Genomic DNA, 17626 nt, shown 5'->3' on the forward strand with positions numbered 1-17626 from the left:
TTCATTCCAATAAAGAAAGGAGTACACAGTGGCAGGGAGCCTGCTAATACAATAGATCATCACTAAGAATTTCCTGAATACAAGGGGGAGGGATTCCTTTCCATATTTTTGTTTGGCCTGAGCGTTTAGCTTCTAGAGCTAAATAGTGGGCAGCTCTGTTACCTTCACGCTTCAAGTGATGAAAGGAACAAAAACTAAAGGAGCTGGATGCTGCCCGAATGTCCTCAAGGATGTGCCCAAAGTCGCTGCCAGAATCTTCAGAGGTTAAGTCATGGATAATAGATAGAGCGTCGGACTCAAAAAGAGCTTGGTGGACTTGCATTTCAGCGGCAAAGAGGACACCATGAAGCAAAGCATATGCTTCTGTGACTTCAGCAGGAAAACAAGAAGAAAGAACCAGGCTGAGAGCACCAATGGGGAAGCCTGAGGAATCCCGAATGACAGCTCCAATGCAAGAATTACCTCCCCCAACATCAGTGGCACCATCCACGTTGATCTTGAAGAAGCCGGCAGGGGGAGCAGTCCAATGGGCACGGGCAGGAGGAGGAGCAGGGGGAGAGGAGAGCCTAGCATCAACAAAATCCAAGTGGGCTCTTTTTGCGGTCTCCCAAACCATGGCTGGCGGAAGAGCAGAGTCCCCATAAATGGCTTGATTTCTATTCCCCCATATTGACCAAAGGACAAAGAAAAAAAGAGCCAAATCCTTGAATAAGCCTGAATCAATGACCTTTGATATAGAGTCCATGGGATCCTATCCTTGGGAGCCTTCAAAGTATCAATACATAACTGACAGTCACTTTCAACAATCACACTCAAACCAGCTCTGCTTGCCTAATTGATTATTGACAATATAGCTTTTGCTTCTGCATGGACATTGGACAAGGACATTGTTATTCACTTTTTTTGAATGAGCAAACACCAAATTCCCTCTTCAAACTCTAGAAAATACTGCTACACAGGCATAGTTCCCACTGCAGCATTACAATTCAGCTTCAAAGTCCCCTGAGCTGGTCTTGGCCACTTATAGGTACTTCTATGGGAATTGCTGAGTTCATAGCCTCTTCTGATCCCCCAATGGTCTTTGAAAAGTTTATGACGCCTTTTACAAAATGCTTCCTCCAAAGGAACCAAACCTTCAAACATTACTTGATTTCTAACATTCAAAATGAGGTCAAGCGCCAGTTCACTTAACAGTAAGAATTAATCCTTTTGCTCTTTTATCAAGCTGGAATGCTTAAAGAGGGTTTAACAGTGCTGCTATCAATTGTGAAGGAGATTGTATTCGAAGATTATCAATTCTAAGGCTCCAACAGCTTGCAAACCATAAGTTCCAAGCAATTTGGCAATGAGTAAACAGGTGTTAGGTTGTTTCCAATTCAGAACTACAAAGAGGGCAATCTAAATCAAGATTAGAAACATACCTGTTCAGTTTTTTCTTTAGTTGGTAGAATAACAAAGGTTATCCTCCATAGATGCATTTTGAGCCTATAATGGAGTTTAGACTTGCATATCTTGCTTATTATAGGATCTTCGATTGCACCAATATCATTTTCCATGAGTGAATTATATGCAGATTTCACTATAAACTGACCTCTTTCTGTTCTTAACCATGCCTACCTGTCCAATTGGCCACGCTGCCTCAATGGAAGCTTCAGCATTGCCTTGAAGGACTCCTAATCAAACAGACAATACAACTTTTCTTCATCCCAACCTATTCTTCACAAATTCATCGTTCGAGATACTACTATATACTATTTAGCACCTTGATTGCTATGGATTGAAATGAAGCCTAGTTTATTAGAGAGCCAGGGATCCTCCCAAACTAAAATAGAGTCACCGCTTCCCACTATTTTGTAAGCATCTTTTGCCAATAAACTCTTCACCCCTTCCAAGCTTTTAAAGGTTTAAGAAGCAAAGGGTGTAGAAGGGACTCTCAACCAGTGGGGACAAGTGATAATTTATCATGTTATCAAAGTAGGTTCAAATCTTGTCTCCACCCTACCTTCCATTTGAAAATTTAAAATTCTGTGTGTTGAGTCCTACTAATTGATACAGAGTTCAAATCTACATGTGAGGGGGATTGTCAAAACACATAGTGATTAATTTAATTAAAGTTCAAATTTTTGAGACAAGTGAAAATTTATCACACAGCATTAGTTCAACAAACACTCACAACTTCAATAATAAGAACAACATAACAAATCAACCTCTTTCCTGTACAAAATTAACAATGAACTAAATAGTCTTCCTAAAATGATAAATCCAATAAAGCAAAATTAAGTTCAAAATATTCATACCAGTTCCCAGCATAAAAATGCAGTCAGAACTCAGAAGTACAAAGTTCATATCATTTGGTGAAAGCATTTCCTAGGAATTTCACCAATTCATACCTTGAATTGTCATGACCTAAGGCATGACAACAGAATCCATGAATCAAAATCTATGGACAATCAACGACAACTCCAGCACCACCTCTTCTCCTGACAATTATGCTTCCAACAACCTAGTAGAATCTGTAGTATGAAATAGGAAGAACAAGAACAAGTGTTGGGGTATCACAACCAATAAAACAGAAGTGATCTTTGGGGAACAATAAATAGAATTAAGAACATGGTGTTTCCAATGAAGACATCCAGAGTTCAAATCCCACCACCTCCAACTATCAATGTATCAAAAAAAAAGAAAAAAAAAAAGGAAAAGAAAAGAAAAAGAGAACATGAGCTAAAAATCCATGGAAACTCTAATACCGTCACAAATTGACTTGTTATATTACAAACCAAGACTAATGTGGTGAGAGCAGATCCATTTCTCAACGAGTTGGAAGACCACTAGACGTAAGGCTCAAACTCTTGCTTAAAGTAATGCGATAATTGAATCAATGGTGCCCCCAAACATTGAACTAAACTCTAGGAAATAAGATCAAAAAATATTCATCTAACAACAATTCCACATGGCTTCAAAAGACAAAGTTTAGCTTCAAACCGGTTTGGAGTCACCTTCTCCAATCCACTACATGGTGATTTATAAGATTATTCATGTGTATAATTTAAACAAGTCACATGACTCATTAAAAAAAGTCATATAAACCACACATGGATGATCTTTTCAATTGTCACATATTGGGTAAAAGGAAGATAGTTCCAGACTGGTCTGGATCTAAACTTTTTTCACTTCAAAATAGCGTTAGTGTAGAAATAATGCTCAAACCCTACAAACATATTAACTAAACATTAACCTTTAAATAAAGAGAGCTTCTTCCCAAGAGAGAGAGAGAGAGAGAGAGAGAGAGAGAGAGAGAGAGAGAGAACTTTTCTAATTCATTTCAATGAAGGCTTGTATTCTTTAACATTGCAAACATTAATTTTTACTAATTTGAGTGTTACTATATACAGCAATTCCAGACTGTCAATAATTAGAACGGTATTAAATCATATTGACTTACTGAAGATGCTAGTATGTTGACAGGTTGATAACACTCACCCTGCCCCTCTCAAGAGTCAAGATGAGGAAACTAGAAAATCTGCCAAAAACTATACAGTCAGCAAATCATCTTTGACAGACTCCATTAGGCAACCAAACGTGCCTCCTCACTATCAGGGACAACAATGTCAAGTCTCATCATGGGTACATATTTTCTAGGGATTTGAGCACCAGCCTGCATGCACACTTCAACCACAGCAGGAGCCTTCCCATAAAATCTCCTGAGTGCACCCCTCATCGGGGGCCCTTTTGGGTCTTGAACATGCCAGACATAATTTGAAGGGAAAACTTCATCCACAGTGGCATCCTGCCAACCATGCTTCCCATCTCTCCACTGGTGCTTGAATTCCCCACACAGCTTAGCATTGTGACCCCAAGGACCCACATGAACCTCTGAACAATACCCGCATGCCTTCACAGTGTATTTCTTCATCAACTTCTCCACACCCAATCTAACAATTTCATATGCATCCATTGTCTCTTGCGCAATCCTTGCTACATCTGATGATGTCGGAGGTGGAAACCGTCCACATGCCCCATATGTATCAAGATCAGCGAGTGAATATGAATTTGCAGAGCGCCATGGCTTAGGCTCCTCAACAAATCCACCTCGGTCTATCACTCTTTTCCCAATCATTCGAATGGGTGAGGTTCTTCGGCGTGAAGGGTACTCTGGTATATCCAAACCAGCTTGGATGCATAGCTCAACAACAGCTGGAATTCTGTCATATTCAAATCGAGTCTCATGCTTAATACGCCGACCAAAAGGGTCATAGAGATGGTATGACTCGATGGGAACAAGCACGTCATTAATAGAGCCCTTGACCCATGAGTGGAAGCTTCGACGTGATGCACTGGTTTGACCAAGGCAGTTTTGAATGTGGTGTCCAGTCTGGGCCACATGAACTTCGGAGCATTCACTGCAAAAGGGCTAAAACAAATTACACTCCAATATCTAGACCTAACTTACTGCATAAAATTTGCTAATAGAATTATGAGGAACATTTTATGGAATGTGCCTGACATTGAAAGTAATGCCCTCAGAAGCTCAAATATAAAAACAAAGAGGAAGAACTAAAAAAAAATACAACTGCAACTGTATAAAAAATACTAAAACTAATATACTTTTTTTTTTTTTTGGGGGGGGGGGGGGGGGGGGGGATACAATTACCTGCAAGCATACACAGGAATAATGTGCAAGAGCTGTGCAAGGCCTTTAATCAAAACTTTCCAGGCATCTACTACTTCATACGCAACAGGGATCAGATCAGGAACAAGTAATCCATTTTTTGGAGGGTCAAGGGGTTTCTCTATGCCCATTTGTGCAAGTTTCTTGTCTTTTCTTGCAGCCTGCTTGATCTTCTCAAAGGGAATGGGATAGGGTTTCTTCTTGTTCTTGGGTAGTCTCTGTGGAAGATCTACATTCTGTGAAGATGCTTCTTGTATTTTGAATGACGAAGATTTTTTGGGCCTTTGACTGGCACAAAGGAAGGTGCCCAATATTATGGGTCTACCTTTCTGAAGCTGTTCATGCCCAAACTGCAATAAGAATAAAACTGACATTTGAGGTTTTAGAACAACTATTTGCAAACTCAAACTCACAAATATTTTAACACTTCAACAACATTAAATGGAAGGACATTTTATAGCATCCTTAAAAAAAAATGTTATTATAAATAAATCGTGGAAGGATGAATGATCTATGCTAATCCCCTAAAACACCTTCCATTTAGAAACCTCAGTTATAGCATTTGTATGGTCCCATATCACCTCAATGCAACAAAGAAGTTTCAAAAGTATAAATTAGACTATTTCAATTGACTCATCAAGACCCTAAAGGTGGCAAACAAAAACACATAATAGACAAATCATTTCCTACACACATTAGTAGATTGATTTCTAATTGTTTACAAATAGAAATTAAACAAAAAAAAAGGTACATCAATGAGAGAATTTACACCTTCAAACCAAGAGTATATGACCTTAAAGCTGATAATTGTGGTCTCTTGAACTCCACTATGCCCAGGCAAACACCTGCAAAGTGGTAGCCAAATCAAGATGCATTTGTGAGGAGATTACCATATAACTAGGGCATTTGTTGTCTAGCCTTTTTGTGGCACATCGAACTCTACAGTACAAATTCTTTTTTTGATATATATTCTAGTGTAAATTCAAGTATAAATATTTGCTTTATTATGATATTATAGAGTCAGGAAAGTCGTCTTTTATGCCGAAGACTGCACCCATGTGAGCATTTGTGTAAGAGTAAAAATACAAACTTAAAAGAAATAAGAAGACTAGTAAGTTCACCCTTCTGAGATGGATCCCATAATGCAGATGATACAGGTAGCAGCTTCAAGACCATTTATCTATGTTTGTATCCTGTGTGATCGCTGAGTCCCTGCTGACATCAATATACTTGAGTTGATATTTGACTAATGCAAATGATGTTCCTCTCCCCCACCATAAAAATAGAATTATTTTAGGCCAAAGTACACCATTTGGTCCCTAAACTTTAGCTGATAAACGATTTTAGTCCTTGAAGTTTCAAGTGATTGCTTTAAGTCCCTTAGATGATGTGGCCAAAGTAAAATCTAACATGTCAAAATGTCATTACTCTGTTAGATATATTAGGGACTAAAAGCGATCACTTTAAATTCGTTACCGACTAAAAGCGGTCACTTTAAACTTTAAGGACTAAAATAGCTCATGGGTAGTTTCCGGACCAACACTGTATTTTGCCCATTATTTTATATATTATCTTCTAGAAATTGATTTTTTCTTTTAAAAGAGGAAATTAAAATAGCCATTTTTTTTTTAGCAGCGACAATGAGCTCTGGCACTTCCTCTTCCCACAAGAATGAGGGAAGAGTGAAGTCATGGTTCAGGACCAAATGGGTAAATTATAAGAGAGCTACTTTTTTTCATTCTCTAACAGGTTTCTTCTTCTAGAACCAATTGGTTGAGTCATTTATACAAACAGATGGCGTGCTTTATAGTATACAAACAACAAACCATCCCCTTGATAACATTATTAAGATGAATCATACTTGGGTACTAATTCTATAAGGCTTTTCCTCAGACATGTGGTGTGCAATTCCGAATAAGAAATCCATTGCAGAAGTATGAAAGAAAAAGAGCGATTTCTGGGTATTGGGTCCATCCAATTCTTAACAAATGACATATTTACATGCTTCGGAGTTCACTGTACAAGTATAAATTCGAGTACAGACTACCCACAAAGAGAGAGAGAGAGAGAGAACATACCAAGCGACAAAAGTTGACAACTTTGAAGTGGAAGTCTCTGGTTTGATTCTCTGGAAGTCTTAGCAGCGAGTGAGTGAGCTGCGTGGATAATAGAACGATTTTTATTAGTTCACTTTCAAATCATAGGAACACGCGAAGGGAACTCAGCTGCTCAGCCCAACCAAGTTACCAAAAAAAAAAAAAAAAAAAAAGAAGTATCTCGTGGCTAAAAATAACACTTGCAGATACATTCAGATTAGTTTTTTTTTTTTTTTTTTTTTTTTTTTTTTTTTTTTTTTTTTTTTTTTAAATAAAGGTACTCTCCAAACTATCCTTCAAACTCTTTCTATATTTTTTTATATGTCAATTTTGAAAATCTAATCATTAAATTGTATATATTTATTATATACTCTATACTTATAAAATTGTAAAAAAATCAAAGATAAATCGCTATATCATCACATATTTAAAATTCAAGTTTTTGTGGTAAAAAATTATGTTTAAAAAATAAGTTTTTTAATCGAATAGTAAATAATTTCTGATTTGAATGAAATTTGATATACGTGTTAAGAACATAAAAAACATACAATCCAACGATTAGTTTTTCAAAATTCACATCTAGTTTGGAGAGAAACCTTATCCTTTTTTTTTTCCTTGATTTTTTACATTTAAAAACTTTTATTCTAGCATTTCATTTTTTTTATTATGATTTCATATTGGATCTATTTTTGTTAGTAATCTTTTTGATAATTCGATTACAACAGGGACATGGTTTTTAAATTATGAAGATCTCGGAAAGATTAGAAAGTACTGACTAATTGAGTTATAAGGCTCTTGGCATTTTCGTTAGTAATTTAATCTAGTCGTTAAATGCCTTTCATCTTTAACTCTTTCAAAAAATAGTATCTCTAAAATGTTTTGAAATAGAAGAATTTCATTATTGTAATGAGAAAATCATATTATGGATGAGCATATTATGAACATAAATGGATCACAAGAAAAATAGAATCAAACATTAAAGACTAGAATAAAATTTTAAAACATATATGGCCAAAATTAAAAATATTCTAAGTTTAAGTGTACTTTAGTCTACAATCACCCTTGCAAGCTGCAATTGAGACGTTACTAAGTAATGAAATATTTGGTGCTAGTAGTGGCAACAAAATTGACTCAACGTTACTTGTTTTCATATTTTATAATTTTCAGTAGCTTATTTGCATTATTTATTTTAATCAAAAGATAGAGTTTTTGGTAGCTTTTTTGCAAAAATATGTGACAAAAAGCTAGTTTGATTTATATTTTCAAAAATGTTACGTACACCAAAAAAAATTACCAAAAAATTTATAACATAACAATCAATGAGGATTTCTACTAGGGAAGCAACAATATGGAGCAAGAGTATTCACATCCGTTTTGCTAAAAATTTAGCACGGTTTGCTAAATAATTTAGTATTTAGCACACCAAAAAACTAATTTATTTATTTTAGTATACCACTTAACAATATACCTTACATCCCATACCTTATTCTTATACCATTTCATTTAAATATTCTTAAAAAAAAAAAAAATCTTTATTAGTATTTCTTTATGCTTGGAAGAGAGAGAACATTGAATTAAGAACCATTTTTTAATGTTTAGTGTAGCAACAAGCAAAAGCAAATGTAGCCATGGCTCACTAGATGTAGATCTTTTTTTAGTATTTGGGGTGCTAATAAATGCTCTTAAAGACCATTATAGTATAATGAGGGAACATAAAAGGCAAGGTCCCCAACTTAAAGAGAAGCTTCAAACATTGTCTTAGTGGCTTACTAGTTACTAGTGATTAGCAAGTAGTGGTGAAGACATTGAAGTGCAACAAATAACAGGCATGCATTGTGGGCTAGAATTTTGGCACATCGTTTAGAGTGATAGATGTTATACTAGAGGGGTCCAACAATACATCCTTAAACACTTCATGTTCATGTCCACCTCCCCGTGTCTCTCTCCATTGGGTCACATTCTTGGAGAAATAGGTTCTGATAAGGAAGCATTCCAATCCATTTATTGGGCCACGAAGTCTAGATCTATCAATAAAGCTCTTAGGCAAGATTTGCTCTATGTAATTCCATAGATAGGATAGGATATGTCATAATGAACTTCCTATCATGCGTGTTTCCTCTTACCTATTCCATTCCCTCCCACTTAAACTCCCGAACAAAAGAATGAACTTTCCATTCCCTTCATTAAAACTCCCAAACAAGGGAAGGAAAGAATATTTTAAAATTATTCTTTTCATTCATTTCCATTCCATTCCATTCCCTCCTCCCAAATGAGGCCTTAGAGATGTGCGATATTGATTAACATATTATGGGAATGTCATGTTAATTAAGAATTTTATCATGAAATATATTTTTAAAAGAATTTTTTAATATTTAATTTAGTCATTTGTAAATTTATTTTTGGCTCTTTCATTGTATGCTAGCTTCCCCAAATCCAAAGTTCTAGCTCCATCTTGGTGGTGGTGATGGAATTAGTCGCAATCTAGTAGTGGTTGTTGCTGTCACGAATTGCCATGCTTGAAGGTCGCATATTGGAGATTTGGGTTTTCTATCTTACCACCACCAACTTTCATATCAGTGATTAGCTTGGTTTGGTTTTTGCGGTGGCAAATTTGGGTGTTTAAAGGTTGATTTTTATAATAAAACAACAACCCATATCCATCCATACATGCATCCTCATAAGCCAGCTCTTATATCAACCATTTTGATCTCATTACTATTTGGTAGTTGGCTTTTGTTTTTCATCAATCCTAGTCCAGCATATAATCTGGGCTTAGATTAGGAGAAATTTTTGTTTAGTAAATCATCCATTGATCATTTCAACAAGGCATATTACACAAAGTATGAAATTATAGCACAATAAGAAGAAATGCCAAATATCATGCTTAATCCAAGCATAATTATCTTTCAGTAGTTTCATGCCCCTGTAGTTTGAATAAAGTTTGTTAGTTCACCATTTTATACATGGAAAACAATAATAGGAAATTCATAGGATTAAATAAGGCGAAAATTTTTGTTTACCATTTTGATCATGAATAAGAAAATTTAGAACTATTTGTTTAAATATACAACATATAAATCAAAAAGTTTATAAACATAAACATAATAGTTTATAGGCTAAATTACAAATTACAACATTTAATTTTGGCTAAAATTGAAATGAATTCAATGACTTTAATTTCAGTCAGTTTAATCTTTTTTTTTTTTTTTTTTTTAAATTTCAATTGTTTATTCCTCCTATTAATTTTTGTTGTGATTGTCGTTAAGTGCCCAGGACAATGTAGTTATGTTTTTGAAAAAATTTCTTACATTAAAAAATTTCAAAACTTTAATAATAAATATTTTTTGAAATGGGCATTATAGTATTGCACAACTCCATGTTATGAAATAATGAAAAATTCAAATTATTTTTCATACTTGTTTTGGAGTGTATGGGCATCTTGTTCTGTATTTTCCTTATTGATGGATTAGGTCCATATGCATTGAAATTGTATATTATTTCAAGCCTACTAAGAGGCTGAGCTCCCCTATGAGAAGAAAACAAATATAAAAACTATACTTAATTTTTTAGCCATAAAAAATACAAAATAAGGTCATTATTTTTATTTAAATCTCCATTATTGACAAAGTTAGCTTAAATATATATAATTATATAAGTATAATTTTTATTATTAGTTAGGTTTGTGCTTAATGGAATTTTATTTTCAATTGATTTTATGCCACACTTGAATCTTTTGAAGTCATTGATGTTGAATGAACTATACTAGTCTTTGAGAGATGAGATTAGGCCATTTTTGTCTACTTTGAGCCATATGTGTTTTTCTTTTTTGATACATTATCGCTAGTCACCCTGTTGAGCCTTTTAATTAGCCTTTCTTAAAGCCCTTATCCATAGTGTTTCAAGATGGAATTTGATCAGTTTGTTTTAATGTGGTGGTTTGTACGAGAATTCAAAGAAGGAAAAAAAAAAATTCAAAGAAAAAAAAAGGAAAAAAAAGAAGAAAAATTTTCAAAAAGAAGAAAATAAAAAGGGTTCTAATCAAATTTTGAGAAGAAAAATGTAAGGAAGGAGTACTACTTTGAAGAAGAAGAGTTGAAAAAAAAAAATGTTAAATGGAAATTCCAAAAAGAGTTGACATTCCAACAAATCTTGAAAACACTTCTTATATTTACCTTCACCCATTTTTATTTCATTCCCTTTACTTTTACCCTACATTATGTCCTAATAAAGTCTTTATTTGATCTTGAAGATTGTGTAGTTCAAATATTGATATGACTAAATAAAAAGTGTGGTATAAATTCTTTTTGGCATCCTTTCATGAGACTAGTTTTTTCTTGATTAAGCGTTTTTCATGTGATTTATATGTGAGGTATTTGATTTTGTTTACATTATTCTGCTCACATATATTGTTGAGAGTGTTACACCCCATTTTAGAGTGATTTCATTTGTTGAGTGATAACACCGGAAAGATTTGAGTTGAAGCATACTTTCAAATAGAGATTCGAGTCAAGTTTATTCTAAAACTAAGAGATGTTTGGGTTGGCTACCACTTTTCACTCACATTGAGTTTTGATGGCATGAGAAATTTCTGTAGCATTTGTAGTGTTTTTGAACTTGAACTAATCCTCTTTGCAAAAGGCAATCGAAGAAAGAGAGAAAAAATTGATTTTATTTGTTTTGTTTATTTTAGTATTCATTCTCAGAATTTTGTGGGTATATTCCCTGCAAACCCTCACAAGACTACAACTCGTCCACTAGTGTAAGCTAGGGGTTTAAAGGCTTGTTGCATACGCTAAATGTAATCGAGATTTCCAGTGAAAGTGGATTAGTTAGGATTTCCTTTTTCTTTGTTTTGTTTTACTTTTTATTTGTTTTGCTCAAGGACTAGCAAAACGTAGGTTTGAGGGTATTTGATGTGCATTGATAATAGTTTAATTTTGCATATTTATATCATTGTTAGAAAGTATTATCATACTTATTTTGAGGTAATTCATGCATTTTATATTTGGTTTTGCAATAATGCTGAATAATCAATTTTGTGCTTAATTGAATCTTATCATGTGAATTTGTCTTTTGTAGAAGAATTGAATTAAATAAGTGGATTTGTGCAAAGAAGAAAGCTAATGGACTTTACTTTTACAAGGGCCATGATGAAGTTAAAGAAGGCCAGCTCATTTAAATTTAAGTACAATTGGAGCAAGGAATCAAAAGAAATTTGCATCAAATCCAAGTCCAATTCAGATTAGGATTCCAGCCTGCACATCAGTTAGTATTTTTGGCATAACTTTTGGCTTTGGTATCCAATCGATATGATTCAAGTTGGACTGAAAAGTTAACTTAAAGGGCTACAACTTTGTAGTTTACCAAAAGTCCTAATTCAGACATTTACTGGGCCAAAATCGCCGGTTAATTGAAGCCTAAAAATCTGGGATTTTCTCCAAACGGGAATTCAACTTGTAATAGGATTCCTTGACCTATTTAAAGCTCTTTAGGGCAAAATTCAGAGAGGAGTGCTAGGGCTGAGGGCTGAATGTATAGAGACTAGAGAGTGCGGCTACCTCTTTGGTTTTCTTCTATGACAGTTAGTTTTAATTATTTTTCTAGTTTAATGTTTAGTATTTTATTCTTGTGTTTTCTTTCAATTACTATGCGTAGCTAAATTTATAATTAGGGTTGAGGATGAAACCTTGTTAAGGATTATCAATAATATTTATGTGATTTGATTTTTTCCACAATAATTGTTCTTTAATGATTTAAATTGTTCTTGCTTCATATCAATTGACTAAGATGGGATTTTAGATATGAGTTCAATCATGTTTTTCTCATGATTTAGGATTTATCTTAATTAATTGAATGCTTGGTTTATTAATTCTTGATTATAAATTGGATATCGCTTGTGATTTGTCTGTCAATGGATACAATTTATGATTTGATTTTTAAAATTGGATATATCTTGTGATTTGTTTGGTTACGGATACAATTGATGATTTGATTTTATATTTAAGAAGCAAAGAAGAACATGCTTTAGATATTTAAATAGAAGTTTTAATGATAATATTTTCCATGGTAGCAAGATTGATTTCTAGATTATCATGCAGTGGTTGGGAAAAATTAATGATCATAAATATATGCTGATATGACTTACAAGACGGATTCCAAAACCTTAATTCCTTTCCCTTGATTGTTTACATCTTTTTATTGCTTTATATCTTTTACTTAGTTTAACTATTTGCTTAATTTTATTATTTGCTTAGTTTATTTAATTGCAAACAACCAATTTTTATTAAACTAGATTAGGATTAATTTGGTTAAGGTTTAATTAATTTTCCTACGTTCATTCAAGTCCCTGTGGGTTCAACCTCGTTCTTGTCCAATTATACTTCGGTACGGTTAAAACTTCACAACAAGTTTTTGGCGAAAACTTGTTGTGAAATTTTAAAATACTTGCAAGTGTACGAACCGTACCGAAGTATAGTTGGACAAGAATGAGATCGAACCCACAGGGACTTGAATGAACGTAGGAAAATTAATTAAACCTTAACCAAATTAATCCTAATCTAGTTTAAATAAAAATTGGTTGGTTGCAATTAAATAAATTAAGCAAATAATAAAATTAAGCAAATAGTTAAACTAAGCAAAAAATATAAAGCAATAAAAAGATGTAAACAATCAAGGGAAAGGAATTAAGGGTTTGGAATCCGCCTTGTAAGTCATATCAGCATATATTTATGATCATTAATTTTTCCCAACCACTGCATGATAATCTAGAAATCAATCTTGCTACCATGGAAAATATTATCATTAAAACTTCTATTTAAATATTTAAAACATGTTCTTCTTTGCTTCTTAAGTATAAGATCAAATCATCAATTGTATCCGTAGACAAACAAATCACAAGATATATCCAATCTTAAAAATCAAATCATAAATTATATCCATTGACAAACAAATCATAAGCGATATCCAATTTTATAATCAAGAATTAATAAACCAAGTATTCAATTAATTAAGATAAATCCTAAATCATGAGAAAAACATGATTGAACTCATATCTAGAATCCCATCTTAGTCAATTAATATGAAATAAGAACAATTTAAATCATTAAAGAACAATTATTGTGGGAAAAATCAAATCACATAAATATTACTGATAATTCTTAACAAGGTTTCATCCTCCACCCTAATTATAAATTTAGCTACTCATAGTAATTGAAAGAAAACACAAGAATAAAATACTAAACATTAAACTAGAAAAATAATTAAAACTATCATAGAAGAAAACCAAAGAGGCCGCACTCTCTATACATTCAGCCCTCAGCCCTAGCACTCCTCTCTGAATTTTGTCCTAAAGAGCCTTTAAATAGGTCAAGAAATCTTATTACAAGTTGAATTCTTGTTTGGAGAAAATCCCAGATTTTTAGGCTTTAATTAACCGGCGATTTTGGCCCACTTAATGTCTGAATTCGGACTTTTGGTAAACTACAAAGTTGTAGCCCTTTAAGTTAACTTTCTAGTCCAACTTGAATCATCTCGATTGGATACCGGACCCAAAAGTTATGCCAAAAATACTAACTTATGTGTAGGCTGGAATCCTAATCCAAATTGGACTTGGATTTGATGCTAATTTCTTTTGATTCCTTGCTCCAATTGTACTTAAATTTAATTGAGTTGGTCTTCTTTAACTTCATCATGGCCCTTGTAAAAGTAAAGTCCATTAGCTTTCTTCTTTGCACAAATCCACTTATTTAATTCCATTCTCTTACAAAAGACAAATTCACATGATAAGATTCAATTAAGCACAAAATTGATTATTCAGCATTATTGCAAAACCAAATATAAAATGCAAAGTATGATAATGCTTTCTAACAATGATATAAATATGCAAAATTAAGCTATTATCAATGCACATCATCAATATTTAAATGTGATGTTGTTGTCTTTTATCATTAGATGCTTAATTAAATTCTAACAAATTATGTTCACTTTTTATATACCATGTTAAAAATCTTAAAGGATTAGGATTATATAAAAATGAAGAACCATTTTTTAATTACAATATTTAAAATAAAAACTTTATAAACATAAACATAAACATTCAAATTTATCCATATAAAGTATAAAATTTCTTTACTACTCTTGGGGTTGCTGGGTACAATTGTAAAGTGAGGAAAACACTGTGTTAGTTTAGAGATAACAAAATGGTAGCTTAGTTGTGGGAAGGATGACAATCACACTCGACTCTTCTATGTATACAATTCTTATTGTCCTATGCATATATATAGTCCAAAGGTGGTGATATATTTTGGGTATTGCCCTTGCATTCAATAAAATAGAATAGCTTGGTTTGGTTTTTGCGGTGGCAGATTTGGGTGTTTAAAGGTTGATTTTTTTGTGGGTTTGTGTTGATATTTGGTTTGATTTGTGAGGTGGATACGGTGGTTGATTTGGATTTAGATTGATTTTTGGTAAGAGAAAAATATAATGTTTAAATGAGTTAGGAATAAAAGTATTGATGTTGATGTATTTGTTTGTTAATAGTAAATTAGTGAAAGTAACAAAAATGACCAAATTTCACTTAGCGAGGGCTGTGAGGTTGTTGTGAATGCTCTAATTATTATGAATTCTTAGGTCATAATTTGAGCTTGAATGCCAGAGTTCAAGTTAACATATTTAATCATTCTCAAAAAAAAAAAAAAAAAAGTTAACATATTTATTTTACTTTATTTTATTTTTATAGAATTGAATTCAAGTTAAATCAATTTGTAAAGTTATGCCATTGGTTCAAATCCTATCGGTAATAATAATAACAAAAACAACCCCATGAGTAAACCATTCAATAATTAAAAAAAAAACCTTTTTTTTTGGTAATTAAAATGGACAACCATTCAATATTTTGTTAGTATTTGAGAAGTTCTAATCTTAACCAAGTAGCTTTAGCTTTGTTTGCATTCAGTACTCTAATACATTGGACTTGACCATGACCAAGTAACGTGTTGGCCTCATATTCGTCCAATTTACTAGAGTACTAAGCACAAGCTGTCCCTTGTCAAAGGTGCTCTTGCTTGTACGAGACAAATTATTTTCATGTATTGCCAAAACTTATTAATTAGTGGGACCGGTATATGCACCCCTAGTGAAATGGCACGATGGAACCAAAAATGTTTCATACAAGGCCATAATGATATTTTGTAAGATACTAATTGGTGGCAGAAATTATTTGTCTATAGCTATGTCCGTGATAAAATAGTACAATTATAATTTCATACTATGACATGCCCGTGAATTGAAAACGACAAACTTTTTGACGAAGGACCTATAAGGCTATAACAATCGCTTGCAATTTTTTGCAATTGAATGCTGGCATTTGCACTGGAGGTATTTACCAAGTTGGCCTGTATATGGCCACTGCAATAAAATTTAAGTTTCTTGTTGCATGCTTGGCTTCTAATTTCCACATGTGATAATGATTTAGAATTTTATACCGTCTATGAATAGATGTATCTTTCACATGGTACACACATATTGTTTTACACAATTTTACGCACAGCCCAACAAATAACTTAGACAGTGAATTAAAGTTGGGATTTTTAGCTATGATTTTCAGGTGACTTTAAAGTTACGGTCTTGGTTGTTTTTTGATCGTTGTAATATTGTATAATACTGTTTGTGTTCAACAAGTATTACTATTGGTAGTTAATTATCAATTACTCAACCTCCTCTCTCCTAAAAGTTTTGTATTTCCTCAATTTCATATAGATTCATTTCATGATTTATCTTAAATATTACAAATTTAAAAGTATGAACGTTAATTAAAAAAATAAAATCTTAACCGAGAAATAAAAATGTAGCAGAAAACAAAAACATTCAATACAATTATAAAAAAATAAAACACTTTTAGTATCAAATATGAAATGTCTGCAACTAAGTCACATACAGATCTTAAATGACTATAATCTCGCAAACTAAGAGGTGACAAATAGTTCAGAGACGACAACACAAATTTCACAAAGACCTTTCAAATCCTTATTCCTGGTGGTGAGTGGAGAATGGGTTCCCTTAAAAGCGGCCTGACAGTCATCAGCAGCAGCAGATGCAGTACGTGAATAGCTAGCCAAAGAGTTGTAGGTCTCAGAATCCAAGTTTCCGTAAGCCACTGCGAGCTTTGAAACAGCCTTGGTGTAATCTCTAGCACACCTTAGGAGAAGTGGCCTTTGGCTTGTGTTGGCATTCTCATTAAGCAGCTGAGCTATGTGCTCTTGAGTACTGGTGGCATCGAGATATGCTGAGACAAATATGATGTAGGCTAGCTCCTGGCGATTCGCATATGGGGTTTTTGGATTGGCATATAGAGACTCAACACAGAAGGTGTAATTGGAGGTTTGGTTACATACTTTGTTCACAAGATTGGATTGCTGGATAGTAGTAGTAGTAGCATTGGAGGGATGGATGAAGAAGGAGGTAACCAAAAACAAGGAGAGACAGAGAGAAGAATATGTGACCACATTCATTTTTGGATACTTGAAGATGAATGAACGAAGTAGGATCAATGTGCTTTATTTTGCCCAGCCATGTTAGAGCATTCACAGCAGTGAATCTAAAATTTTAGCTATTTAACTACACAAAAAGTCACTTTATCTATTTTATTTACACACATTCTGCAGCAGTAGATCTATTTTAACTTTTAACACAATAAAATAATATAAACATCACAATAAAATAATATATCTCATACAATAAAATAATATATCACACTACCCACAAAAACATTTACAATAAAATAATATTTCATTCAACTACCGACAGACCACCGCAACAACCATCAATCCCATAAAAATCACTGCACAACCACAACCCGCCGTGC

At 33.3% G+C, this 17626-nt stretch overlaps 2 protein-coding genes across 4 annotated transcripts; both read right to left on the minus strand.

Annotated features, from left to right (window-relative positions):
• Window positions 1-2224: 2224 nt before the first annotated feature.
• Window positions 2225-6924, minus strand: LOC126726831 (APO protein 1, chloroplastic). Of its 3 annotated transcripts, XR_007656077.1 has the most exons (6): window positions 6748-6923; window positions 5791-5881; window positions 5441-5514; window positions 4652-5019; window positions 3443-4400; window positions 2225-2513 (listed from the first exon to the last, which is right to left on the minus strand). XR_007656077.1 is itself a non-coding variant. In XM_050432217.1 (5 exons), the coding sequence occupies exons 2-5, from the start codon at window positions 5808-5810 to the stop codon at window positions 3566-3568; spliced, it is 1314 nt and encodes a 437-aa protein (XP_050288174.1). In that variant the 5' UTR covers window positions 5811-5881; window positions 6748-6924; the 3' UTR covers window positions 3299-3565. The 3 variants fall into 3 exon arrangements, 2 of the variants coding, with proteins under 2 accessions (XP_050288174.1, XP_050288173.1); XM_050432217.1 differs by lacking the exon at window positions 2225-2513 and having other exon boundaries at window positions 3299-4400; window positions 4652-5036; window positions 6748-6924; XM_050432216.1 differs by lacking the exon at window positions 2225-2513 and having other exon boundaries at window positions 3299-4400.
• A 9686-nt stretch (window positions 6925-16610) lies between these two features.
• On the minus strand, window positions 16611-17355 carry LOC126726832 (cell wall / vacuolar inhibitor of fructosidase 2-like). Its single transcript, XM_050432218.1, has one exon. It carries the CDS (start codon window positions 17271-17273, stop codon window positions 16728-16730), a length of 546 nt encoding a protein of 181 aa, XP_050288175.1. The 5' UTR covers window positions 17274-17355; the 3' UTR covers window positions 16611-16727.
• Between the last annotated feature and the right edge of the window lie 271 nt (window positions 17356-17626).

The sequence above is a fragment of the Quercus robur genome, chromosome 5 (assembly GCF_932294415.1).
Source record: "Quercus robur chromosome 5, dhQueRobu3.1, whole genome shotgun sequence".
Classification (NCBI taxonomy): Eukaryota; Viridiplantae; Streptophyta; class Magnoliopsida; order Fagales; family Fagaceae; genus Quercus; species Quercus robur.